The sequence below is a fragment of the Equus quagga genome, chromosome 13, assembly GCF_021613505.1.
Source record: "Equus quagga isolate Etosha38 chromosome 13, UCLA_HA_Equagga_1.0, whole genome shotgun sequence".
NCBI classification, from domain to species: domain Eukaryota; kingdom Metazoa; phylum Chordata; class Mammalia; order Perissodactyla; family Equidae; genus Equus; species Equus quagga.
Genome location: NC_060279.1, coordinates 23,289,469 through 23,315,237, shown reverse-complemented (window position 1 = coordinate 23,315,237; position 25,769 = coordinate 23,289,469). Strand labels below are relative to the sequence as shown.

The following is a 25,769-nucleotide window of genomic DNA, read 5'->3' as shown; positions in this document are numbered from 1 at the left end:
GAGTCTTGTCTCAGATCCCCTGAAGATGGTTATTCCTGGATACAGCTTGACTTCATCTACAACTGTTTGCCACTGACTCAGGCAACAGACTGGGCTCCGGGAGACATTCAGGGGTATCCCCAGAATGCCCTCCTTAATTCACAATTAATGATACCACTACTGAGGACTGCATCCTCCCAACAACTTTATGTGTTAGCTGCTATTATTCGCGCCATTTTTCAGGGGAGGAAACGAGCACAGAGTGAAACCACTTATCCAAGGTGACACAGCCACTGAGTGCTGAATCCAGACTCAAAGAGCCACCTTCCACGCTTCAGAGCCCACAGTGCAATGCGTCCCCAAGTTTGCTGAGGAGGTGCATTTTGGGGACCCTTAAATTAGTAATCCACACATTCAAACTGACTTTATAGAAGGTGTGGGACTTGGAAAACAGAACAGGGAAGAAAAAATCCACCGCACTCCCTTTCTCAGGTGAGGAAGTGGGTTGAGCCAGGAGGACAAGGCTGCTAGTACCCTGCTGCTTCCCGGAATGATGCTACCGTGTGTTTAATGCACCCCTGTGAGCTCTGTGAGCAAACGGGATCTCCGGGTTTGAAGAAGTGTAACGGGGGTAGAGACTAGAGATGGGAGTGGGAGGGGACTGTTCCTTGGACTCAGAAACTGCTAAAACCTTTAAATATCTCTGGAACTTTTTTTTTCCTTTTGGCTCCCTGCAATGTTTTGGTGTTTAGACTTGGTTGCCACGAGGGGGCTGTTTTTAGCTGCCTAGTTCCTTCCCCTCCCCTTTTAACTTCTTTCCCTTCCTTTTGCACATGCCCCAGCATGAAGTTTCCAGTTCTTATCTCACTCAACAAAATATACCAAGGCTGGGCTGAATGTGGATTCCCCAGGCGGTGTGAAAGCTCAGCAATATTCAAGTCTTGGCTTAACCCTCTTTCATCGAGGATTAACCCCTGAAACAAACCAAGCCAGGGCTTCCTTCTCAGGGGGGAGAGGCATTCTTTGGCTTTGTGTGAAGAAGCTTTTTGGTGTGGGGAAATTTTCTTGCCCCTCCTCTGGATGGTACAGAGTGTGCACACTGGCCACTGGTGGCATTAACTAAAGTCAGGGCAAAATGAGGAGGCACAGGACTCAGATACTGATCACCCCTCTGGTGGCAGAGACCTTGGGGATCTACCCTTCCACTGCTCTTCCCCAGTCTCTCTCCAGGCATTTCACAATTCTCCTGGGGGCTGGCGCAGGGAGGCAGGCTGGAGTAGTTTTGTTTTCCTTGGATAAGAGTTTCATTTGCAGGGGGGTGGGTTTACTCCTCCATCACGATTCTTATGGCTTTCGGAGTTTCAGCGGGAAAGCAGGCAAAGAACACCAGGCTCAGACTTCTGAGAACAGCTGACAGCATTTCCATCCAGGTGTGACTTGGAGATTCAAACTCGAGCATTTTATTAGAATGAAACAAGACTACTAAGAGGAAGAGGAGGCAGGATGGTAATAAAAGTAAGCTGACAGGCGTTGTGGACTTCTCTGTCTTAATCACCTTTCTCTTGCATTGTTATGCAGAGGCTGGTCTGTTTGTTTACCCTCTGCCCTAAACTGAATTTCCCCTTAAGGACGGGAGGAAGCCTCCACAAATATGGCTTGGGTGTATTAATGGAATAATAATTTAAAATGCAAACTGATTAAAGATTTCTGTAGGCATTTCACAGAGGGGGAAGAAACGAAGAAAGCTTTCACGTGTTCTCCCCTTTCTCCTTGTTTCACTTTATGATGGCTCAATTTATTCAAAGGCAGCAGATAAGCAGATATAATAGACAAGTAGAGAATCCCAAAAACTTTCATTTAAATCTGCAAAACGCCCTTCCTTCTGGTCTCGCGGCGTTCTAGGGGTTGTGCCTACGTGCCGGAGGTTTACCTGCCTGCTGGACGGCGGGAGGGCGGGGACCCGGAGAGAGGAGAGAGGTGTGAGGCGCTGTGGGCGTGGGAGCTGGAGGGTGGGGCCGGGACAGCCGTTACCACGGCGAAAAGTAAAGCAAAAACAACTGTCCCACGCTTCCCGCGCGACGTTGCTGGAAACCTGGTCAGGTCCAGGGCAACAACCCCGACGATCCTGCGCGGAAGCCCGAGGTTCCGGGGCGAGCCGGAGGCGGGGGCACTTCCGAGGCCACCCTCCTCGTTGTCCTGGGACCTTGGCTGGCGAGGGGAGGGGTGCTCTAGGTGAGGCTGGGGCTTGGGGGAGAGGATCGCGGGTGTGGGGGCCTCAATTTGACCTGCAGCTCTGAGGGTCTCTGCCCCAGACTGCTGGGCAATCGGAGGGGCTGGGCAGAGGGACAGAGATTTCCCGCGGGGGCGGGACTGTGTGTTTAACTGGGGGGAGAGAGACCCCTCCATCACGATCGGCCGAGGGCTGCAGGTGCGCTGGGGTGGGGCTGTGGGCTAGAGCCGGGCTCGGAGACCCTTCTAGCTCTTAGGCCAAATTGTTAAACCACGACCATCAATCGCCTCTCTCCCAAGAGGCAGGTGGAAGCAGGTGTCTCTGTCCCCGGCCGTGCCTCCACACCCCACGGGCGCGCGCAGGTCTCCTTCCCAGGCAGGTTCGAAACGTCGCAGGCAACACTCGTGTCCACATATATGTGTCCTCGGGCAGTTAAGAAGGTCCCTGGCTCTGCCACTTTCGAAGCCGAGACAGCTGAGGTCGGAGAATCGGAACCGCGAAATTGTTTTTTAAGGGTCAAATCCAGTTCTGCCGAAGCCTCGGCTGGAAGCCGGGGCCATAGGACCTCGCCTTTCCCGCCACCCGGGCTTGAGAACGGAAGGGATTTCTGCTACCCGGCCTCATTTCAGCTGCAGTCAGTGCGCCTCCAGATCGGGGGTTCTGGGCGCATAAAAACAAGTGAAAGCCGGAGAGGGGTTTTCCCTAAATCTTGCCTGAGAGCGAGGCGACCCCCGCTCCGCCCGGCCCGCGGAGACCGAAGCACCTTCGCTTTCCTCTCTCCCTGGCCGCTCGGCTTCAGCCTCACTCTGATTTGCCTCTGATCTCTCCAGGTCTCTCGTCTTTTGGTCTTGTTCGTTTCACTGAGAATCTCCCTCTCAATTTCAAACACTTTGTGGTTGTTTAAAAAAAAAAAATCCTAATCCACACCGTCCTGCCACTCGCCCTCGCCTCAGAGTCGGGTTCCCAACCGGCCCGGAGGCGGTGCCGCGTGCGCGCTCGCGTGGGGTGTGCCGGGCTGCGGGCGCACGGTGCCCGCCCGGCGCTGCCCTCGGCGATTGGGTTAACTGGCAGCCCTCTTGCGGTCCCCGCCGCGGAGGTCACCCCCAGCGGGTTACGGTGTGGATTCACAGTAGGGTGCCTTTGGGCACCTCTCCCACACGGGAGACCAACTTTTCTGTCCCTACCTCGCCCCTTACTTGAGAAGAAGGCATTTGGCCGGGCGGGAGGTATTTTCTTTAAGCTTCAGAAAATGACCACGCATTTTAGAAAAAGGTCGTGCCCGCTTCCCAGCCTCACCTAGTCTGGGCTGCGGCCAAGACCCGCCCCTCCGTCTTCCCCCCCAAACCTAGCGGAGGGAGAGATGCCAGGGCGGTGGAGTCATGCCGCTGGCTTGGGCACCATTGGCTCATGCCTGGAACACGCAGCGGCGAGTACGCACATCTGGCAGCCAGCCCGGGCGGCTCCGGTCCTGATATGGAGAGAGAGGGCGGGCGGGTGTGTGTCCGAGCGTGCGAAGCCGGGAGAACGCGCCCCGGCCGGCTCCTCCCCAAGCTTGCATCACCAGTCCCCACTTTGGCCCCTCCTCCACCCCCCCTCCTTTGCCCAGCCTAGTTCGGCTGGTTCTCTGGGGAAGCTATTAATAGCATTACGTCAGCCTGGGTCTGGTAACCCGGAGTAAACGGGCGCGTCGCCAGCCCGAGAGCTATAAAAGGGGTGATGCAACGCGCTCCAAGCCACAGTCGCACGCAGCGACGCGCGCACAGCACAGCGCTCTCCCGCGCAGCTGGCCCAGCCGACCCACCAGCCCGTGCGTCCTCGGGGTTCGCCCGCCGGCCCCACAGACAGACAGACAGACAGCCCGATCCGCCCCGACCCTGCCTGCCCTCTGGACCCTGGCCGCCCCGAGTGGAGACAGGAGGTGAGCGCTGGAAGTCGAGTGAGTGAGCGCTGCGAGGGTGGCTCGCTTTCATCCCCTTCGCGACCCTCTAGTAACCAGTCCCCGACCCCTGCGCCCGGCCCCGACCCGCGCCCCCAGCCTCTGGCTTCGAAAGAACTCTGGCTGAACTTCTCCCAGCCACGGCTGCTCCTCGGCCCTTGGGAAAGTTTCTCGCAAAGAACTTTCTCTTTTGACTTGAGGCGCGAAAGGTTTCTGGTGAACCGGAAGGTCGGGCTCCCGCTGCTCAGCCGGCCTCGGAGCACCGCTCCTCTCCGGAGGCCTCGGCGCGCACTTACCGCACTGGGAGCGGGCGCGGGCAGGTGGGCGCGCGGGGCGGTCTGAGGCTGTCGGCTCGCGGTCAGGCTCCATCCCTCGCCTCGCGTCCGGGCACTGCCACTCCCGAGGCCAGCCTCCCCGAGGTCCGCGGAGAGGCGCCGAGGCCGGGAGCTCGCAGAAGGGTGCTGAGGGGCCGAGCGGAATGAATGGAGAAGGGACCGGCGGCCCGGGGCGCGGGCGCGGCGGCGGCCGCTGGGGGTCGCCCTGCTCATCCTGGAGCGCTGGCTCAGGACTGCTCAGGAGCCGGGAGCGAAAGTTAGTTGGCATAAGTTTAGAGGTGGCAAGCGCTCCTGTCGCTGCCCTGGGGCGGAAGGCAGAGAAGGCTCCGGGCGCAAGCTGCTGTTGGGCTTCTGGGCCAGAGGCTTCCTGTCCCAAGTCTCTCACACGCTTTTCTCTCGTACCTGGGACTCTAGCTGTGGCTTTCGCTCCGGTAGGTTCGCGGATTTCTCTGCTTTTCGTCCATGGAGACCCACCGTGGGGGGAAGCGAGGGTGCAAGGCCAGTTCCGATCATTGGGAGGACGGGTTTGTGGTCTAGTAGCCAGGACCCTGAGAGCTTATACTGCTCTTGGTGTCCTTGAGCCTCAGTATCCGCAGCTGGGAGATGTGGGCACATTGGCACCGCTGGCTCCCTTTGCTTGTTTGCAAGCACCAGGTGGTGGTTGGACTGGGTAACCAGTAAGGTCCTTTCTGGCTGAAGAGTTTCAGAGTCTGGAGTGGTGTAATTGAAAGAAAAGGGGCCGGTGAGGGGACTTGAATGACTTGAATGAGAAGGACCTCTATCTAATGTCGCTGACCGGCTTCCGAGGCAGTGGGGGAAAGGGGACTTCTGTATGGGGCACGTCCTCCTTTCCCAACTTTCTTCCCATTGGATTGGTTCTCCTTCTCCGCCACCCCCAAACCCCGTTTTCATCTCGTTTACTTACTTCTTTTCCTCCTAACCGTTTTCTTTTCCCTAATGTCATTACTGACATCACATATGCTCCTTACAAATAAAGGAGTTGCTAAACCCTTGACAGAGCTGGAAAAAAAATTGGGGGTGCTAGAAAATCTGGATGCTCTCCCAAGTGTAGCTGACAGTCACATCTGTTTGGGGCTTCTGTCTCCCTAGCTATAAATGAAGGAGAAATTGGTATTGCTGTCCCTCTTGTGTTGTATTTAGCATTTGTTGTAGACTAATGCTACAGCATATAGGCTCTTTCTTGGAGGGCATCCTGGACAAAGACTGGGGTGGCAGTGGGTTTTGCAGTTTTTATTGTCTGGATGGTTTCAGAGACAATATGATAGGTGGCAGTCCAGGCCCACAGTGTGGATAAGATACAGCCCCCAGCACCTATGGCAGCAGGGTCTTCTGAACCTTCCTGTCTTAACCCCACCCCTCTCTCTCTCCCTCTTGGCCCCTTCTCTCCATTGTTCTCTTTCTTCTATACTCCCTCCCTGTCTTAGTCCTCTCAAAGCCTCCTCTGTGGTGGGTACCAGGTTACTAGGACTATTGACCTCTCATCTGCCTTTGCCTTATTGGTTGATCCTCACCGTGTTGGGTCTCTTTTGGTGATGGAGCAAAGTGAGCAGCAAGTGTGTGGTCAATAACTTGGACTGGGCCACTCACCAGGTTTATGGCCTTGCGCGAGTCACTCTGCCTTCCTGGACCTCATTTTACTCGGTTACAAAATGAAGATCTGATTTAGATGACTCTAATATTGGGTGTTCTATCCCATTACACAGAGCCCATGATTTCTTGTTTTTTCATGTTGGCTGGGCATGGAACAGAGTCAGTGGTCCCAAGTGTTACCCAGCATAGGGAAGAGGAAGTACATAGCCAGGACACCACAGAAACCAGAAATGATTTCGTGTGTGAGAACTGGTTGTTTCTCAAGTACGTAAGACCAGTGGAGAAAAGCTGGTGCCAGCAATTAGTGGGGTGGAATTGACCTGGTGTGTCAGGAGCCCAGGGTTCAATCAAAGTACAAAAGAAGCTATGGCTGACCTGAGTTTTTTGAGGATTCAAGTTAATTCCTGATTAATGGGCTAACTGGCATTGACAACATTATGAGTTCCCCCTGAAATGGAGAAAGTGAGATTACAGTACTAATGGCTACCAGTATGTGTGTAAATCCACCTTCACAAATCTCATACGATCTTCCTGACAGCCCCATAAAGGAATTGGAGTAGACCGTGTTGGTCTCATTTTGCAGACGGGAGACTGAAGCCCAGAAAGCTTGAGTGGCTGGTCAGTGGGTGCTCAGCTTGTGAGTGGTAGTGACGGGGCCTGGGAGCATCGTCTCTGGTCCCGAGGCCTGGACTCCTACACCTCCAACCTTCAAGTGGGCTGGGAGAAAGACCAAGATAGGAAGTTAGTGAAAGACCAACGTTGACTTCCTACCGTAAGATGTTTTATGAGCAGTGCTTACTGGAAAGAGATGAAAATTAAAAGTGAAAATTCAATGTCATCATAGCTGCTAGGAAATAAAATCTGGGAGCTGAATTTCCAGTTAAAGAAATACATGAGTAAAGTTTCACTTTCTTGCAAATGATGAAACCAGTGATATGACATGATTTCTGATTGGAGATAATGAAGCAGAAGCAAAATGCACGTTCTTTGTGGCAAGCCTGGACAATTTTAAGATCAAAGTAGAAAGTCAACTCAGAAAATCCCCAAACATATTTTTTTCTTCAATGAAGGGGATGTTAGAGGGTCTCAACTTTTGGAAACATTGTCTGAAGATTTAACTGCATTTTCCTTAACTTCATTCTTCCCTGTAGAGACGCAGCCCAGGTCCAGGCTGAATCGTATACCTTAAGAGAATGAGTAAAGAAGTAACTACAAAGTGTCTCAAGAAACTAAGCTTTAGCTGAGTTCCGAAAGACTTTTAACAGTTTTACAACCCTTTTCCATCCCCAAGTAAGCCCACCCAATGCTTTTCATAAAAACATTCCATACCACTGACATTCTTCGGTTTCTTTCATCAGGACCGCTGACGTTACACTAAGAAGGAAAAACAATCCCAAACAGCAGACCCCAAGGCCTGAGAGCTCATTAATAAACTTAGTTGAGTGGTGAAATGGAACTACACTCAGCTGCAGTGGAATTCAAACTACCCATGTAGAAGGGAGCCATCCTGTCCTCCCAACAAAGGCCAGCCCGGTGGTAGCTCTGAATTCCATCCCTGAACTATTAGGTTTTTAGTAAAGTAGGAAAGGGAGGGAAAACATGAATGCATGGGAGAATCCTAAGCCTCTGGCTTTAGAAGGCTGGTTTCTTAGAGTTTATCACCTGCCAGAGATGTGTCCTTCTAGCATCCTAAGATTATAGGACTAAATTGATAGAAGAACATCAGTTCTGACCCATGACACAGGGTTTGGGGAAGAGAATTACATACATTTCCTGGGTTTCTTTGAATAGTTAACGGTGGCTCCATCAGGGTATCTTAAATCTTAAGGAGGAGTTAGAGGTCGGAGTGTTCTATTCAGCAGAGTTTGACACCCAAGAGAGTGACCAACCACCCTCCCACCTGGACCCCACAGAGTGTCTCTAAGAAAGCCAGCCCTGGGCTGGAGAGATCCCTGGGAGGCCCGGTAATAACATACCTCCTAGTTGCATTGTGTTTTCCAGGGCATATTTATGTGTTACTTCCTCAACTCCTTGCACAACTCTATGGGAAAATAGGTCAATTGTTATTCGCCTTCCTTTACTGAGGAGAAAGAAGGCACTGGGACGTATAACGATGACACATGAGTAAGTGGGCCTCAAATCTTGATCCTCTGACCCCAGTCTGGGAATTTTGTGGATACAAGACCCACTTATACATCCTCCCGGAATGCTGGCAGCAGCCTGAGTGTGCACCCTGACAGAGAAAGATCAGCAAGCCTTACAGAAAGTTCAGGCTTTCCCCATGGCTCTTTGAGCAGTCTCTGCTCCATTGCTTCAGTTCCAGGACCCACCCCCACCCCCACACCTGCCCTAACTCCCCAAGAAGTATTTGCTCTGGTTTTTTGTCTGTTTTTGCAATGTAGAATAATGTTCTATATTCTGTAAATTAAAGGCTTGAGTTCTGGAGTCAAACTTAATTCCAAATCCTGACGCTGCCTCATGCTAACTCTGTGACTTTGGACGAATTATTTAGCTTGTCTAAACCTCAGTTTAGGGGCTAGGACCTAACTCACTGGGTTCTCACAAGGATTAAATGAGAATGCACATAAGGTTCTGGTGTTAGCTGCTTGCCAAAGGGCTCCCTGTCTGGCTAGACTTGGCTGAGGACCACAGGTCCCCAGAGGGATGCTCCAGGGGACCGCCACCCAGAAATCCCCACACTCCTCACCTCTGGAGAACTGACTGCAGGGACGAGGGGGGACGGCCGCTGCTGGAGGGAGTACCCGGCAGGGATTGATTTATGGGGGGCTATTCCAAACGGGAACCATGGAACTATGACTATTTCGACCCGTCCTTTTCCTTGTCTTGTCCCTTTGGGCTCCCTGGGCTGTCGAATGATAGAGGTAGACGGGCCCTCAGAGGCCATTTGATTTCATCGCCCCTGTCCCATTTCCTGTATTCAGTGGGGCAGTCTCCAGCCATCAGCAGGCATTGGGAGCAGCAGTGCCAGGCGCTGGGCCAGGCTCTGTATAAAGCAATGGCAGAGACTCAGTCCCCATGCTGCAGGAGCTCTCAGCCCTTTGCCACAGGAAGACTGAGATTCCGAGAGCTCAGGTCACTGCTCCTTAGTGCCAGAGCCAGTCCCAGGCCCCTTTTCCACGCGTCCAAGCCTCTCCAGTCACCACAGGGCTGAACAACATCCCCAAAAGAGGTCCAAATTCTTAGCTCCTCACTTTTCTTTACTCCAAGGTCTTTTGCTTCACCAACCTTAACCTGAAGAAGGGGCTCCTCGTTCCTTGTGACCTGAATCCCCAAACCCCAGCGCCAGCCAAACTGGGGCAAAGAAACACACCTGCCTCAGTTCCATGTTCATTCTCATTGACTCGGATCCCGCTTCCCGAGGGAGACACTTCAGAGATCTATCTGCTAAATTCAAGGGTCCCCCACTCCTTGCTTTGACTGCCACTCACTGGTCGATTCGGTTCGATTTTAGATACCTTCTAAGTTTCCTTTTGAAAGGGAGACTGAGAATGGGCTTACATAATAGTCTCACTGATTTTTTTTTTAATGCTCTTCCTCTTTCAGAACTGTCTGAGGCTATATTTGCCTATATGCACACTAGCCAAAACTAATAGCTCTTGTGAATTCAGAATAGCCTGAAACGCCACCACTTATAAACTTCAGTTAGGCATTTTGTCCACATCACCGAGCTGTGTACTTTAAGAACCTGTTTGAATCACGATGAGGATGGCATGAAATGAAAACAAAACAGAAGCCCGAGTCTTTACGGGACTTTCCTCTGGGGGTGGGGCTCTGGTGTTGGGGGTTGTAGGTGTGGGGGGACTTGATCCCATGCCCCCAAATCCCTGAAGTAGTTTGGGTTTCAATGTGTCTTTCAGCAAAATGATGCTTCAACACCCAGGCCAGGTCTCTGCCTCGGAAGTCAGTGCCTCTGCCATCGTCCCCTGCCTGTCCCCTCCTGGGTCACTGGTGTTTGAGGATTTTGCTAACCTGACACCCTTTGTCAAGGAAGAGCTGAGGTTCGCCATCCAGAACAAGCACCTCTGCCACCGGATGTCCTCTGCGCTGGAGTCCGTTACTGTCAGCGGCAGACCCCTCGAGATGTCCGTCACGAAGGCCGAGGTAGGTTCTACCACAGGTGCCTGTTCTTTCAGCACTTTTTTATCATACACCTGCTCACCTACCACGTGCCAGGCATGCTTTAGGCAGGGGGCTGCAATTGGGAATAAAACACAGAACCACTGCCCACAGGGGCTTACCTTCTACCAGGAGGAGACGGACAATACACAAAATAAGTAAATACACAATATGAGAGACAGGGGTAAAGGAGAAAAATAAGGCAGCGAAGGTGGACAGGGAGAGTGGGGTGGGGCTGGGATTGCTGCTTTAAATCAGGGTGGTCAAGGAAGGCTTCACTGATGGAAGAGCCTTTGAGCAGAGAATCCAAGGAGGAGGTGGGGGCCCTATGGGTATCTGGCAAGTGAGCAAGAATAGGTCACTGAGTGGGGAGTGTGGTGGGTGCCTCGGAGGAGTAGCAAGGTGGCCGTGTGGATGGGGTGGAGTGTGGGGTGGGGAGCAAGTAGGAACTGCGGTAATGTGTGGGGGCAGATCATTCTGGATCTTAGAGACTATTGTAAAGATACGGCCATTTACTCAGTGAGGTGGGAAGCCATGGGAGAGTTTTTGAGCCAAGGAGCGACATGGTCTGACTTATAGTTTTCAATGCTCACCCTGGCTGTCGTGTTGAGAATGGACGGTAGGGACAAGGGCAGAAGCAGTGTACAGAAACAAGACTGTCTCAGTAATCCAGGTGAGCCAAGGAGGGTGAGTGTCAGGGTGGGAGCGGTGAGGTGCTGAGGAGTGGTCGGCTTCTGTGTCTTGAAGGTAAAGCCGATTTACTGATAGATTGGACATGGAGTGTGAGAGAAAGTGAGGGCTCAGGGGTGACTCCAAAGTTTCTGGCCTGACCAGCTGTAAGGATGGAGCGCCCACTGGCTACTGAGATGAGACTGTAGGAGGTTGGGTAGGGCAAGAGCAGGAGTCTGTCCTATTGGACACCCCCGTGGTGGAGGGGTAGGGGAGGCAGTTGGATCTGTGGGTCTGGAGTTCAGAGGAGAAGCAGGGCTAGAGATAATTGAGTTGGAAGTCATCAGCATATGGATGGTATTTAAAGCCGTGAGTCTGTATGAGATCACCTTCTGTGTCCATTTGTTCAGAAGAAGCACGGAGTGTGGTGATTAGTTTCATCACTGCAAGGACCCAAGTGGCCAGACTGTGGAGCGAGGACTAGCCAGCCATGCTCACAGCTGTGTGTAATGCTCACAGCCTTGGTACAGGTGTCTGCTCCCAGTTCACTTCTGTCTCTGATGCTTGCACTGCTCCCCTCTTGGCAACCTTTTGTAAGACACGTGGAGTAACAGACATGTGAGATGCCTGAGATGTTGTTGCAAGTAATGCTGTGGTGGCTCAAGGACTTCAGAGCCAAAGTCTTGGCTGTTTTGCTGTCCTTTCCCTCTTGGATGCAACATAGGAGTGTTTCAAGCTTACTTAACTGGCATGATCACAGCCTTTGGGAAAAGGGTGGTGGAACCGGCCAAAAAAGAACTGAGTTGAAAAGGAGGTTGGTTAAGAATCTTAATGATTCTATAAAAGAGGGGTGGGGGGAAGTAATAATGACTCCTGCATGGGATTGATCTTTGGGTTCAATGAGATGATATTTGTTGAGGGTCTAGCAGAGGGCCTGGCTGATAGCGAGCATTCGGTGACTGGTAGTGGATCTACTGTGATGCTGTATCCATAAGCCATCACTAGAGGTGTCGGCTGTGCCCCAGTTGACCTCAGCAGAGGTCATCAGTGCCCAGTCCAATACTGAAGAGTGCAAAGTAAACCATGGGACACTCAAGGAAATTTTTAAGAATTTTATAATGAAATATCTTGAGGGCTGGCCCCATGGCCAAGTGGTTAAGTTCGCACACTCCGCTTCAGTGGCTCAGGGTTTCACTGGTTTGGATCCTGGGTACAGACATGGCACCGCTCATCAGGCCGTGCTGAGGCGGCATCCCACATGCCACAACTAGAAGGACCCACAACTAAAAATATACAACTATGTACCGGGGGTGCTTTGGGGAGAGAAAGGAAAAATAAAAGCTTGCAAAAAAAAAAAAATCTTGAGATAACAGGATGCAATGGAAGCAGTAGAGGGATCCCCATGGAAGGAAGGAAAGCATTTTGGAAGGATATTTGGAGAGTTCTCCAGAGAAAGAAGCAGGCAGTGTGCTTTATGGAAGTACTCCTTAAAGCCACCGAACTCACCTCCTGAGATTCTCTGTGCACCAAGTGACCTTCTGATCTTACACCAGTTTAAGAAGTAGATTTTCCTACTGGGAAGAGAATTTACAAACTCACCTAGCTGAATATTCCGGTCCCCTTGGTCTCTGTAATTATCATCTTAAAATAAGACACTGAGCTTGGGCAGCATGAGCCTGTACCCCAGATCCCAGTCACCTCTGGGAAGGCAACATGGTGGAATGAGGCAGCTGTGTCCAGGAGAGGACACAGGATGGCAAGCGAAAGGCCTGGGTTTACATCTGGGTTTTGTAGCCTTTTGGTCTGGAGACCACGAGCTGGTAATTCCTGGGTCTCCCTGAGCAGTTACTACTGGCCACTCTTACTGTTACTAACAGATCAGTATCTATTTGTTGGCTGAATTCCTCATTTCCACATCAATAAATAGAAGAGATTGAAATAAATGGCCTTTAGTAAAGCTTTTCCGTCTCCGACAGTGTGTGACTGATTTGCTCTGCTTTCAAGTACTTCTGCATATGAGAAATCCCTGAACTCTCTCCCACATATCCGAAACCATTTGTAGGGTTGCAAAGGAAGTACTAGAATTGCTGAGTTCTTGATGAAGATGTTGATAGTGAGGCGAATGATAATAACTCAAGCTTACCTGGCACTAACTGTAAGCTAAACACCATGGAAAGCATCTTACATATATTAACTAATTTGACCTTCATCACAGCCCTATTAGGTAGGTAAAATTATTGATCCCATTTTACAAATGAGGAAACTGAGGCACAGAAGAGTGTGCTAACTTGCCCAAGGTCTCACATTTGATAGGTGGTTAAGTTGGGATTCAAAGGCAGTTCAGTCTAAACCCGAATGTCTGCCTGTGTGGTTCTGGGATCCAGGACGTAAAAGGCGGAAATGCCTCTCACAGTATTTCCCCCTTAGGCTTTGTTTCTCTGAATCACAAGGCCTTCCATCTCAGTCCAAACAAAATTAGTGTCATCTAAGCCAGAGGACTAGTGGTAAATTGGATGTGAGGTGATTATGGCGCCCTAGGATCTCTTTGGTTTGAGGAGTGGCTCCCACGCCCTTTCCTGCTGTCCAGAGCAGTGACAAGTGACATGACAAGGTCTGACATTAGTGGTCTAAACCATCACCCATTCAGCCCACCATGAGTGCTTCACCGCAGCTAGACTGTGGCCTCTAAGCCAAGTCCAGTGGCCAGACTTTGCTGTTTCTCCATCAGCCCTCAGGTGGAATCAGGATCAGAGTGAACTTCCAGAAAGGACCAGATCCTGAAACAGGAGAGGGGTTTGTTCTCTAAGGATCCTCAGGGCTGGCTCAGGGTGGGGCACAGAGGAAGAGATCAGTGTTTATTTGGTGGATGAATCAATGGATGGTTCTGGTTCACCACCCACCTGTGGCACCAAGCCATGGGCTGATAATGCTACTTTGGTTGGGATGGGGCTTAAGTTCCTCTTCTCAAGGAACTCCATGGGCTTCTCCTGAATTCGGGAAGGAGGTGCTATTATGGTCCAGGTGAAGACAGAGATGAATGGGGCTGCCCTTGGGTCTTGAATCAAAGAAGAGGCAGGGGAAGGGGTGGGTAGGGGATGTTCCTGAGATCATTCCTGGTTCTAAGAGAAGAGTAATAGTTACTGAACAGAGTCTATTTTCTCTAAATAATTACAGCTGTTACCAATCATTATCAATTTGAATGTCAAACTCATTTCAAAATCTAAATGCATTTCTGAAATAAGCTAAATTTGAATTTACTAATATTGCCAATATAATTTTAACCAAGAATTCTTTGATTTTCATTATTCATGCTGAAGTGCGTATGTGTGTAGCGAGGTTTCATGCAAAAGTCTAGGGCTTTAGTTCTCCCGGGTCCTTGAGCATTACGGCTGCCCTGGTTTGCCAGTTTTTGCTGGCAATAAAAGGCAGTGTATTTGAGGTGGATCGCATGTCCTGCCTCCTGTTAAGCATGTGCCTCTTGAATTTTATAGGTAGCTCCTGAAGAAGATGAAAGGAAAAAGAGGCGACGGGAAAGAAATAAGATCGCAGCTGCCAAGTGCCGAAACAAGAAGAAGGAGAAGACGGAGTGTCTGCAGAAAGTGAGTGCCTTCTCCCCTCACCCCTGCCTCTTCTCCTGCTGTCGGCCACCAACCTCATGTCACTCTCAGAAGGAGAGTTAAAAAGCCCGCTACCTGGAAGCGCTTTCCCAAGAAGGGCATTGCAGCTGGTAGCAGAAATGCCAGTTGCTGAATGAGGAGGTAACAGAGCTGTTAACAATGAACATGACTCTGGATGTATAAAAAGCAGGTGTGTGAATTAAAAACCACAGGATCGTCTGATGCACAGATTCCCAGCAGCCTCGGCCAGTCCATACACGTCCAGCAGCTCCCAGACTGCAGCATATGTCAGCCCAGTTAAAGAGGCTTCACTTGCCCGTTTTCCTGAGAAGAGGAAGCTGCCAGCTTGCATTTGGCTCACTATGAAAAGCCTTTAATTAATCTCTTCAAACAAGTTATTTCCTTAATCCACCATCAGTGGTTACACTTTCTTTGTGTTCCAGTCTAGTTCTGACTCTGCAGCCCTTCTCCTTGGCTTACCCAATAGTCTGAGCTCCTGGCTGTGTTCAGCGGGCTCCCCTTCCAGAAGGGAGAAACATCGGTGGGAACAGCATCCGTGGGTGGCCATGGTGTCTTTCGAGGGGCTGTGTCCCCACCCCCACATGTGGACAGGCCAGGGCAGAGTCTTTACCTAGGTCCCACATGGGTCCCCAAAGGTCTGTTGATTGCTTCAGGGAATCAGTGAAAATTAAGACATTTTGTATGTTGCCAGATACATTCCTTCTTGGGAGATGAGCTTCCCAATGAAATCAGTGACTCACAAAAGACTAAGCACCACGAGTCTGGATTTCTCCCCAGCCCCCAGGGCCCTTATGGGTCCACAAGACCTGTACATGGGCTGCTGGACTCATGCAGAGGAGATCTCTAGGCCATTGGCTCTACTGCAGCTTCCTTACCGTTAGAGTCACAACCTGCCTCAACCTTGAGTAGAGACTCAAGGGCATCTCTGTAGAAGCCTTCAGGTTCAAAGGCTTCTCCAGGGTCTGGATTCTCCCCAACCTATTGCTGCTGTCCCAGCTTTGGGGAGTGCTGTAGCAGGGAGCCAACTGCATTCCCTCTGCAGGCAATTCCCAGCATGATGAGCCCCAGTGTGTCCCGGGGCCACCTCTAGGCCACCCCCTCCTCGCTGGACCTTGGCTCCATTCCTAATAACTCTGTTGCTTGTCCCCCAGGAGTCGGAGAAGCTGGAGAGTGTGAATGCTGAACTGAAGGCCCAAATTGAGGAGCTCAAGAATGAGAAGCAGCATTTGATATACATGCTCAACCTTCATCGGCCCACGTGTATTGTCCGGGCTCAAAACGGGCGGACTCCAGAAGATGAAAGAAACCTTTTTATCCAACAGATAAAAGAAGGAACACTGCAGAGCTAAGCAGCCATGGTATGGGGGCAACTGGGGAGTCCTCATCGAATCCTCCTTTTATATCCAAAACCCTGAAGCCATTGGAGATCTGACTTCCTGTGCACCTCTCGAATCCCAGCAGCAAAGAACCATGGAGGTGGGAAGGCCCTCGGTGACTCAGCTGGGCCTTTCTGCTCTGCCCCAGAGTGGACTTTGGACCAGGGCAAGGGCATCTTGTGCCTCAACTCCAGGATTTAGGCCTTAACATCCTGGCCATCTCCCAGTGGCCCCTGGCTGGGGTCCTGCCCGCCTTTCGTCTGGATTCTACAAAAACCAAGACTCCCACCATTAGGATTCATGCAGAAGAAGTGTCTGTACCTTGGGTGGGTGGGGTGGGCTGCTTCCTCTGCCACCACTGCCACTGCCACTCATAGGGGACGTGGAGTGAGAATGGCATTTAGCGAAGTTGTGCGATGGCCAGGGTTGTGCTTTCTAGCAAATATGCTGTTATGTACAGGAATTACTGTGTGCAAGGCATTTGTTTCAAAACTAGGCATTGTGCTCTTCTGATGTTTGTTTCACACAACACTGGTGTGACTTTTTTGTGACTTTCCTCAGATCTGGTTTCTGAGAGCACGTGCAGTGTCTTACGAAACATTCAGGTGGCCGGAAGAGCTTGTCAGCCCCAGGAGAAAGGAATTCGGCCGACCAGCAGTGCAGTTTTGTGTCCACAGAGAAGGTCTTCTTTCCGTCGGCATCCAAGCATTAACGCAAAATTCATGGGCATGATTCAGGTCCTCTGCTGCACACTAAGTTATAATGTCCCAGGAAGAAAGCAGAAAGCAAAGCCCACCTTCCAAAGAGTTAGGACCGTCGCTCAGTGACTTAGGTCAGGAGTTATTTCTAGGCCGGAAGAGCCAAAGAATATTCCATTTTCCTTTTCTTGCAGTTGAAAACTGCATTCAGTAGAGACACGTTTGAAGCCAGACGATGCCTAGGCTTTAGCATTAGTGGATGTTAATGGCATTGTTTTTGTCATGCGGATGTTTGTAGAAATCTGGCCCAGAGCATTTACAGTTATGAGAGGTCATTCACACTGGCCACAAGGACTCTGGCTGCTGTCTGTTTAAATTCTGATGTTTCTGTGAAATCTTCAAGAGTGTTTAATGCTACTCAATTTTCTGTAAGAGAAAATATTACTTATTTATCCTAGTATTCCTAACCTGTCAATATAATAAATATTGGAACCAAGACATGGTAAACTTACATGTTGTGCTGGTTTCTGTTCTTTTAAATCGGTTGGTTTTAAGGTCTAATTATTCCCTGCCCCATCCTTCCCCCCCTGGAGGGAGGTTGTTTAGCTTTAAATAGTCTCCAAGTGACATCCTTTGATCTTAGGGGTGCCACTCGGTGGGATAGTTGACTTCCAACCCTATTCCTCAGTCTGTGGCATCTGATGCTCAGTTTCTCACTGACAAACTCTGGAACACAGCACCAAGTATATCCTTTAGACCGACAGTTTGGTGTTTAGAATTTTTATGTAAAATCCGAATTGCTGAATACCTCAGCTATCGGTTTCTGTACATGTGTAAATGCCTGAAATGTACACCTGTTGTCCAACTTGAGCCATGGACATCTGACATTCTGCCACAGAGCTCCGCTTATTCACTTGAATTACATTTGTTTAATGTCCAAATGTGTATCTCATTATTGCAAATATGTATTCAAATATTGGAAAAGAATGGAGAGAGGATGGGGAGGAAGAGAAAATAATTTTAGATGGGATAGGTGTGATCATTCAGAGAAAGGTATTCCACCTAATTTTCTGGAATCTCCAGGGCATATGATTCCTTAGGTCTGGAACAGAAGCAGGTTCCCTTGCTCTTTGTCTGCACACATAAGCAACATTCACAGGCTGGAAATAAAAATTGGCTACTCTGCTACTGGCTTCATTAAATGTTAGATTCACGCACTCGAATGGTGTGCCTGCTCCTTTGAACTCGTGTGCGGTTCCTTTAAACTATCACCTGTGACACAGGTGTCCTAACTTTGCTGCTTTAATTGCCCCTCAGGGCTAGTTCCCAATCTGCAAAGAGCCATCTGGTGGAAGTACCATTCACCCCTTCTTTCAGGAGATAATCTATTTTCCTTATCTTGGTGGAGGGGAAAAGAATTCCTTGCATTTACCCTCTGGTTGTGGGTGTAGCTGCCACCAATCAGCCATTATGAAATTCAAGACAATTTTGAAGCTGCTGTGGACAATGGATTGGAGAGGAAGGAAGGGGGTGGTGGCTATGGCAAGAAAAATCGATCTGAAAAATGCACTGTATATGGAACTGTAAGTTCTTTTAACAAATGCATTAAATATGGTTTGTTTTCTATAGCCAAGTTTATGTTTTGATACTTTAATTAAAAAAAAAGGATGAATATGTATTTACCATTAAGTCGTTTAGTTCATCTTGTTTCACATTCAACGGAAAGGGAAGGTTGGGGGGGCGTCTGAGAGGGTAAACTGGAATGGGACCTCCGCCACAGACAGACACCCAGCTGGACAATGTGTTTTCATTGGGCTGCCTCTCACTGGGGTGGTGAGGTCACGCTGCCAGGGCATGGAAAGGCCTCTCTCCCTCTTCTTGCCTGCCCTCATCCTGTCCCCTTGTCTGTCCCTGAGATCTGGCCTGACACCTGTTTCAGAGCAAAGAGCTTTAAAGTGTGCTGGCCCAGGACGGGGGTTCTGACACTGAACCCTTCACTTTCTGCCAAGAGCTTAAAATTCTATTTTCCATTTTTATCCTAACTTCTGATGGGCTTTGAATAAACCCTTGAAACCCACACCAAACTTGCTCCTCTCTTCCCGATCCCATACTCTCTGGTTGTGTTCAAGCAGTCTCTCTGTGGCGTGAACAGTGTTTTCATGGATCTGCCTGAGGTACAGCGGCCGAGTCAGCCATTGAGCATCCTTCCATGTTCTCATGGTGGCTCTGACCCCGGAAGCTTCTCTATTTCTTTGATCAAAAACCGCTCTCAGGAAGGAATTCACGCTGAGGCTTAAAGGGCCAGTTGAGCAGTAATGCTAATAATAGCTAATGTTTATTGAGTGAGACAATATGCTGAACACTTTACATGCATTCTCTCATTTAATCCTCACAGCAACTGTTAATATCTCCATTTTGCAGACGAGGAGATAGAGAGCTAAGTAGCTTGCTCAAGGTCACAGTTGATCCTTCTAAAGCTAAAACCTATGTTTTTTAACTATAAGTGTTCCGAGCAGGAGTGGATGTTTGTATGTGCATGTGATAAAATACACATAACATAAAATTTATCATTGTAACCATTTTAGAATGTACAACTCAGTGGCATTCAGTACATTCACCATACTGTATAACCATCACCACTGTCTAATTCTAGAATTTTTCATCACTCCACAAGAAAATCCTGTATCTATTAAGCAGTCACTCTTCATTCTCACCTCCCTCCAGCCTCAGGCAACCACTAATCTAATATCTGTCTCCACGGATTTCCCTATTCTGGACATTTCATGTAAATGGAATCATACAACATGTGGCCTTTCACATCTGGCTTCTTTCACTTAGTATAATGTTTTCAAGGTTCATCCATGTTGTAGCATGTGTCAGTACCTCACTCCTTTTTATGGCTGAATAATATTCCACTGTATGGATAGACCACATTTTGTTTATCCATTTGTCTATTGATGGATGTTTGTGTGTATTTAACAGAAAGATAACCTTTACCCTCAAGGAATGGATCTCTAAGGTGGGATTCCAGGCATAACATCAAACTGAGAGAAATGAGAGTGGGAGCAGGGGTCTTTCTCAGAACTTTCAGGTAACCATCTAGAAATCACTTATTCTGTAGCTAGCTCTGTGGGAGTGGCAGTAAGGCAAGAGATAGTATTGTACACGCTCCCCATAGGTGTCAATGCCTCCAAACAACTTCTGCATGGTAGGGAGATTACTACAGGAGGGCATTTAACATGCTCCTGGAATTGAAGCTTACATCTTGGGTTTACCTCCTCCCCATTTCACTGAGGGAGGAGAGAAGGAAACAGGGGGTCTTAAAAGAAAATAGCAAGGTTTCCACATACAGATTGTTTACATAAGCATAACAGAGGGGAAGCACTGAGGTGACCCCCAGTGTAATTTACTCCCTAATTCAGCCCAGCCACTGTCTGAAGCAGTTGTCTTGGGTTCTCCCCATAACAAATGCACGCATATAGAATGATGCAAATTATAATAATACACAATTGATCTTCTTGAAAGTACTTAAATCACTCCAGTTTGGAAACATTTGGCTGGCCCAAGCTTTCTTTGTGAGGCAAAGTGCTGTAGTGGTTCAGAACAAAGGCTTTGGAACCAGCTAGACCTGCATTCAAACACTGCCTCCCCTCCCAGTACTTCTGTGAATTTAGGCGAGTGATACAACCTCAATTTCTTCATCTGTAATACGGGACGGTAACAATGTATCAAACTCAATGGGTTTTTAAGATTACATGTGGAAAACATCACATGGTACCTAGGGGAAGCAAATTTTTAAATTTTTAAAAATCATTATCACCAATGTTTACTGAGATTTTATGAAAGGACGGGCTAAGGACTAAGACTGCCAATTCCAGGTTATTCAATAAAATTAAACCATGAACTCAAATGGTTCAATTTATGCCATCATCTTACTTATCAAATTCTTATAGATTTTGTCCAGTTGCTGAAACTTTTGAATTTGGAGGAGGAAAAAAAGCCACCCACACAAAATTTTCCCATTTGAAGGAATTTTTGTCTTCCTACCCACCTGAGTCCCTGGCAGGGTGGGCCTGTCCTCTATGGGGGCAATGGGGTGTTTGAGGGGAGGATGGTGGCCCCGCCCTGAGGGAGGTGCCTGGGGGATGAGAACAAAGGGGTATGTGACAGTGACAGGTCACAATGGGCAGCAGAGGATAAATATGGCTGCTCAGAGGGTTTGGGCCAAGAAAGTGGTCACTTCTCTCGCCAGGACTGCAGTTCACAGCAGCCTCTTAGGGAGATAAAAAATCAGAGGCTGTACATCTCTACAGACCTGAAGAGATTCAGTCTGGGGTCCAGGCACCCTACGGCATCCCCATAGCAATCATCTCAGCTCCCACCCCAGCCCCTGCCTCTGGGAGGCTTTGAGGCAAAGGGTGGGGCCAGAAGGGTGGGGTAGGGTGGAGAGACCTGCTGTAGAGCCACCTCTGTGACACAAGAACACCGCTGGTCCCTCTTCGGCCAACGAGGCCAAGGAAGGAAAGGCCCAGAGACCTGCCTCACCAGCACTGCCTGTCATGATAAAAGACAGTCATGACCAGTGAGTCACTGCTACCATATTACACGGCCCAGAGTGACTCCGGAGTGGGCATGTTCAATACCGCCATGGGGAAACTGCAGCGACAACTGCACAAGGGAGAATATGACATATTCAGGTACGCACCCATATTTGAGAGCGACTTTATTCAGATCACCAGAAGGGGAGAAGTGATCGATGTGCACAACCGTGTCCGAATGGTGACTGTGGGCATTGCCTCCACCAGCCCCACCCTCCCACTACCAGACATCATGCTGCTGGCCCGACCAGCCACGGGCTGTGAAGAGCATGCCGGGCGTGGCCAGGCCACCAAGGGAAAAAGCCGCAAGGCTACAAAGACCTTAGAGCTCACCAGGCTCCTTCCCTTGAAGTTTGTAAGGATCTCCATTCACGACCGTGAGAAACAACAGCTGCGCCTGAAGTTTGCCACTGGCCGTTCCTGCTACCTGCAGCTGTGTCCCCCTCTGGATGCGCAGGAAGAACTCTTTGCCTATTGGGAAAAGCTAATTGGGCTCCTGCGACCACCGGGGGACAGTAACAGCCCTACCTGTGTCATGCCAGGGGAGGACATGATATGCATGCATGAGGAAGAGGACAGCAGGAGCCCGGCAGTGGTGGATTTCCGAGGGAAAGGGGATGAGGAGCAGGGCAGCAGCATCAGGAGCCTCCAGGTAGTCTCGGAGGTGGCTGGGGCCACCTCTGCAGCTTTTGCTGGGGGAGAGAGTACCCAACATGACTCCCACAGACTCACCACCGTGCCCGATGTAGCCACATCAAACACAAAACCTACGGAGCTTGACAAAGAGTCAGCAGCAGGGGCAATGACAGAGGCAGCGGCAGCAGCAGAGATGGCAGCAGGCACCACAGCAGGCGATTTCAGCGTGGCAGTCACTAAGTCTGCTGCACCAGAACAGCTAGGCACAGCCACAGCAGCGGCAGCCACCAAGGGTCCAGAGGGAAGCAAAACCAGCATAGCCATGGCGGACGCCACCAACATATCCCCAAAGAGCATTAAAATGGCCTCGGCAGGTACTGCAAACAAGCCCTCTGAGGGTACTTCCAGCATGTTCACTGGCGTCTCCCCAGAGGCCAGCACCATGGTGGCAATTGCAAGAGCAGAATCAACCAGCAAGACTGCCAAGGAACCTCTCATCGCAACCTTGCCAAGGGAAGACCCTGTGAGTGACCAGCCTGGAAGTCAACAGCCAGCATCCCAGGCCAGTGATGAAGCCCTCCAGGGAAGAAGGGAACACAGGGAGAGAAGGGAGAATAGAGCATCCAGGAATTCCCGTCACCACAGGGCAGCTGAGAGCCGCCACAAGGCAGCGGCGGACAAGATAACGCAAAAATCATCCAGCCGGTCCTTAGCCAGCCGTCGAGCCTCGAGAGAAGACAGAATGGAAAAAGGCCGCAGCAGCCCGGGGCGCAGCAGGCGCGTCACCCCGCACAAAGGCATCAGCCGGGCTCCCATCACAAAGGAGTCTCACAAATCAGGGAGGAACTTATCTACAGCTAGTTCCGTTTCCGCAACCAAGAGACCCAGCAGGATCAGCTCTTTCCTGAGGAATGTCAAAGCCAATCTTACTGCAAAAACAGTGGCCTCGCCACCCGACAAAGATGTAAACATCTTGACTGAGACCGTGGAGAGGAACAGCATGGAGACCGTCATAGAGACAGCAGAGAGTGGCCAGGGGCTGGAGATCATTGGTAGTGTGACATCTGAGATGGTTGAGACGGTGACATTTGAAGCCCATTAGTAGGACCCAGAGCTGCAAGCAGCGAAGGGACCAGGGTTCGGGGAAGCACCCCTGGAGAGCCTATTTCAGCTTTCCTCACTGCGGGTTAAATAAAGAGCTATATAATCTGAGAATGGCATGCTGTATTTTGTCTGAATTTCCATGTCCCGCAGCCCAGTGGTGACCACACAGTGGATTTTGTGATGTCAACTGTGCTTCAGCCTGAGACCCCAGTGTCCAGTCAAGAGGAGCCTCACCTCATGTTCTGCTCGGCAGAGCCAACAGGACTGCTCCATCTTGTTGCAACTTTTTTCTGGCTGGTTCCAGAAAAGTGGCTGAAAGTCAGACAATGGCCTGGGAAACTCTACCTGCGCCATCTCCCTGTCCTTTTTATAAACATTTCTTCCCCCTGAAGGTCCACAGGCAAAGCAAGAATGGTCCTCACATCCCCTTGGGCTATTCAGGGAAGGGAAGATCATTCGTTGGCCATTAGAAGAGGGCAGACTCCTGTCCAGACTTAGCAATTCCATTCCCAGGTTCTTCATTCCTGGAGAAACACATGTTCCAGGAGACAACCATGAGAATGCTTCTAGCATAAATAATTTAATAGCAAAACACTGGAAACAGCCCAAATTTCTATCAACGGAATTGATAATACAGTAAGATATGAATAGAGTGGAATATTCAATAGTGAAAAATGAGTGGCAGCTACACACATTAGCATAGATAAACTTCTCATCACTTTTTAAAAACCAGACACAGAATAGAATAGAATTCCACTCACAAAACAGTTCAAAAACAGTATATTGCATAGAGTACGACATAAACAACAGTCAACACTAAATTCAGGACAGTGGTTTTCTCTAGGGTGGGAGGCACGAGATCAAGGAGGTGACCAGAAGCCTTTCAGTGCTGTTGGGAATTGTTCTCTCTCTTAAGCAAGGTGGTGGGCACTTACGTGTTGTACTTTTTTCACATTTTAATATCTCTGAAATCAGAATGGTCCTACAATTGCCATGGCAGTTGTGATGAAGTTATGGCCTCAGACATGCCTTAACCAATGCCTTTCCCTTATGTTTCCACTCTTAGATATGCACAGAAGTGATAAGTCATATGTCTGAAAAGTCTAGTCTGTCTTGTCGTTGTCGTTAGTGTTGTCGAGTGGATTCTGACTCCTAGCGACCCCATGTACAGCAGAGCAGAACCCTGCCTGGTCTTTTTGCGCCATCCTCTCACCTTCCAGTGCTATATCAGACGATGCTCCGATGGTATTCATAGGGTTTTCCTGGCCAGTTTTTCAGAAGTGAGTGGCCATGTGCTTCTTCTTGCCCTGTCTTAGTCTGGAAGCTCCGCTGAAACCTGTCCACCATGGGTGACCCTGCTGGTATTTGAAATACCCATGGCACAGCTTTCAGCATCATAGCAACATGCAGCTGCCACAGTATGACAGCCAACAGATGAGTTGCGTGGTTGCCTGACTGGAAAATGAACCTGGGCAGTGGCAGAGAGAGCATCGAATCTCAACCACTAGACCACCAGGGCTGGCCTGGTCTCCTTAAATTACATTTATTTTAGGTAAATTATTACATGAACCTTTGTTTGGCTATTAGGAAAGGAAGGAATTATACCCTTATTTTACAGATGAGAACACTGAGGCTCAGAGAAGGTAACTTGTTCGGGTCACACAGTGGGACCTTTGCAGAACAGTGAGCCACCAGCCCACTACTTTATGCAATGCCCTGTCTGGGACATGGGGAGGAGGCAAAGTGAGCAAGTCTAAGGAGACAGGGCCAGCACAAGAACCTGAGACATCAGCATTCTTACCACCGTGTTCCGAAAGTCTACAGAGACGAGCAAATTTACAGAACTGAGGGGAGGGGGAGAGGGGGCTGGGGAGACTCCTGGTAGTGAGCCACTGTGAGCTGGTTTTCAAACTCCAGTGAGCTCACAGCCCTGAGCTGGCCTTATCTCAAGAGCGTCCAGACCACCCCTGAGCTGTGTCTGGCTCCCAGGCTTCTATCCCCAGCCTCTGGTGTGACCTGCACTGCAGCCATAAACAGACCTCCTGCCTAGAATTCCAGGGACCACTCCCGACTGGGGATGCCTCTCTCTGCAGCCCATCCTCCCCCAGCCACCAATTAACCTTTCGAAATCCAGGCTCAGAATGGTTACTCCATACCAAATCTTCAGGAACTTTCTTCATCTGGGGTTTTGAAAACAAATCCTGAAGCCTCACGTGAGGGAGATTATTTCTGTTGGGTCACAGTAACCTTGTTGCTTGTACCGTCACAGTTTGTGACTTTCGCAGACCTCATCACGGCGGGTGAGGACAGTTCCCTTCTGTTAATAGAGCGAATGGTGGGCATGGGGTAGGGCACTGGTCGAGGAGGACAGCCCAGGACCTACACACATCCACTGTTTCCTTTGGCAAAATGAGGTTCCTGACCCCAGCATGGGGAATTATTGGAGTGAGTCAAGTTATTCTTAAGAAAGAAGGAAACATGCCAAAGATTAGATACAAATTGGCCCTGTGAGGAAAACAACCTCAGAATCATTAACCCAGAGCTTCAGAGAAGTCTGGGGGCCACAGGGAGAGAGAATTAATGGTTTACTCTTGACCAGCGTTTCCCTGGACCCAAGGTGGGGAAATTACAAAAAGATCACATCGCATTCCTTTGATCTTATGATTTCCACACAGGCAAGTGCAGGTAAACATGAGTCTGGAAGAAGAAAGTGCAATAAAAACATTTGCACAGCCCTTGGCTGTTTAGAAAGTTCTATAATGGAGGTGCCCTCTTCTTTTTTTTTTTTAAAGATTTTATTATTTCCTTTTTCTCCCCAAAGC

General features: G+C 49.7%; 2 protein-coding genes across 5 annotated transcripts; both read left to right on the top strand.

The window, feature by feature from the left end:
- The first annotated feature begins 2,186 nt into the window (after nt 1-2,186).
- On the top strand, nt 2,187-17,120 carry ATF3 (activating transcription factor 3). Of its 4 annotated transcripts, none has more exons than XM_046682470.1 (4): nt 2,187-2,211; nt 9,970-10,213; nt 14,389-14,496; nt 15,687-17,120. In XM_046682470.1, the coding sequence occupies exons 2-4, from the start codon at nt 9,974-9,976 to the stop codon at nt 15,882-15,884; spliced, it is 546 nt and encodes a 181-aa protein (XP_046538426.1). In that variant the 5' UTR covers nt 2,187-2,211; nt 9,970-9,973; the 3' UTR covers nt 15,885-17,120. The 4 variants fall into 4 exon arrangements, with proteins under 4 accessions (XP_046538426.1, XP_046538424.1, XP_046538423.1 ...); XM_046682468.1 differs by lacking the exon at nt 2,187-2,211 and adding an exon at nt 3,925-4,145; XM_046682467.1 differs by lacking the exon at nt 2,187-2,211 and adding an exon at nt 3,927-4,127.
- Nucleotides 17,121-21,092: 3,972 nt separating this feature from the next.
- On the top strand, nt 21,093-22,945 carry GARIN4 (golgi associated RAB2 interactor family member 4). The gene has a single exon (XM_046680681.1). It carries the CDS (start codon nt 21,185-21,187, stop codon nt 22,943-22,945), a length of 1,761 nt encoding a protein of 586 aa, XP_046536637.1. The 5' UTR covers nt 21,093-21,184.
- Nucleotides 22,946-25,769: the final 2,824 nt, after the last annotated feature.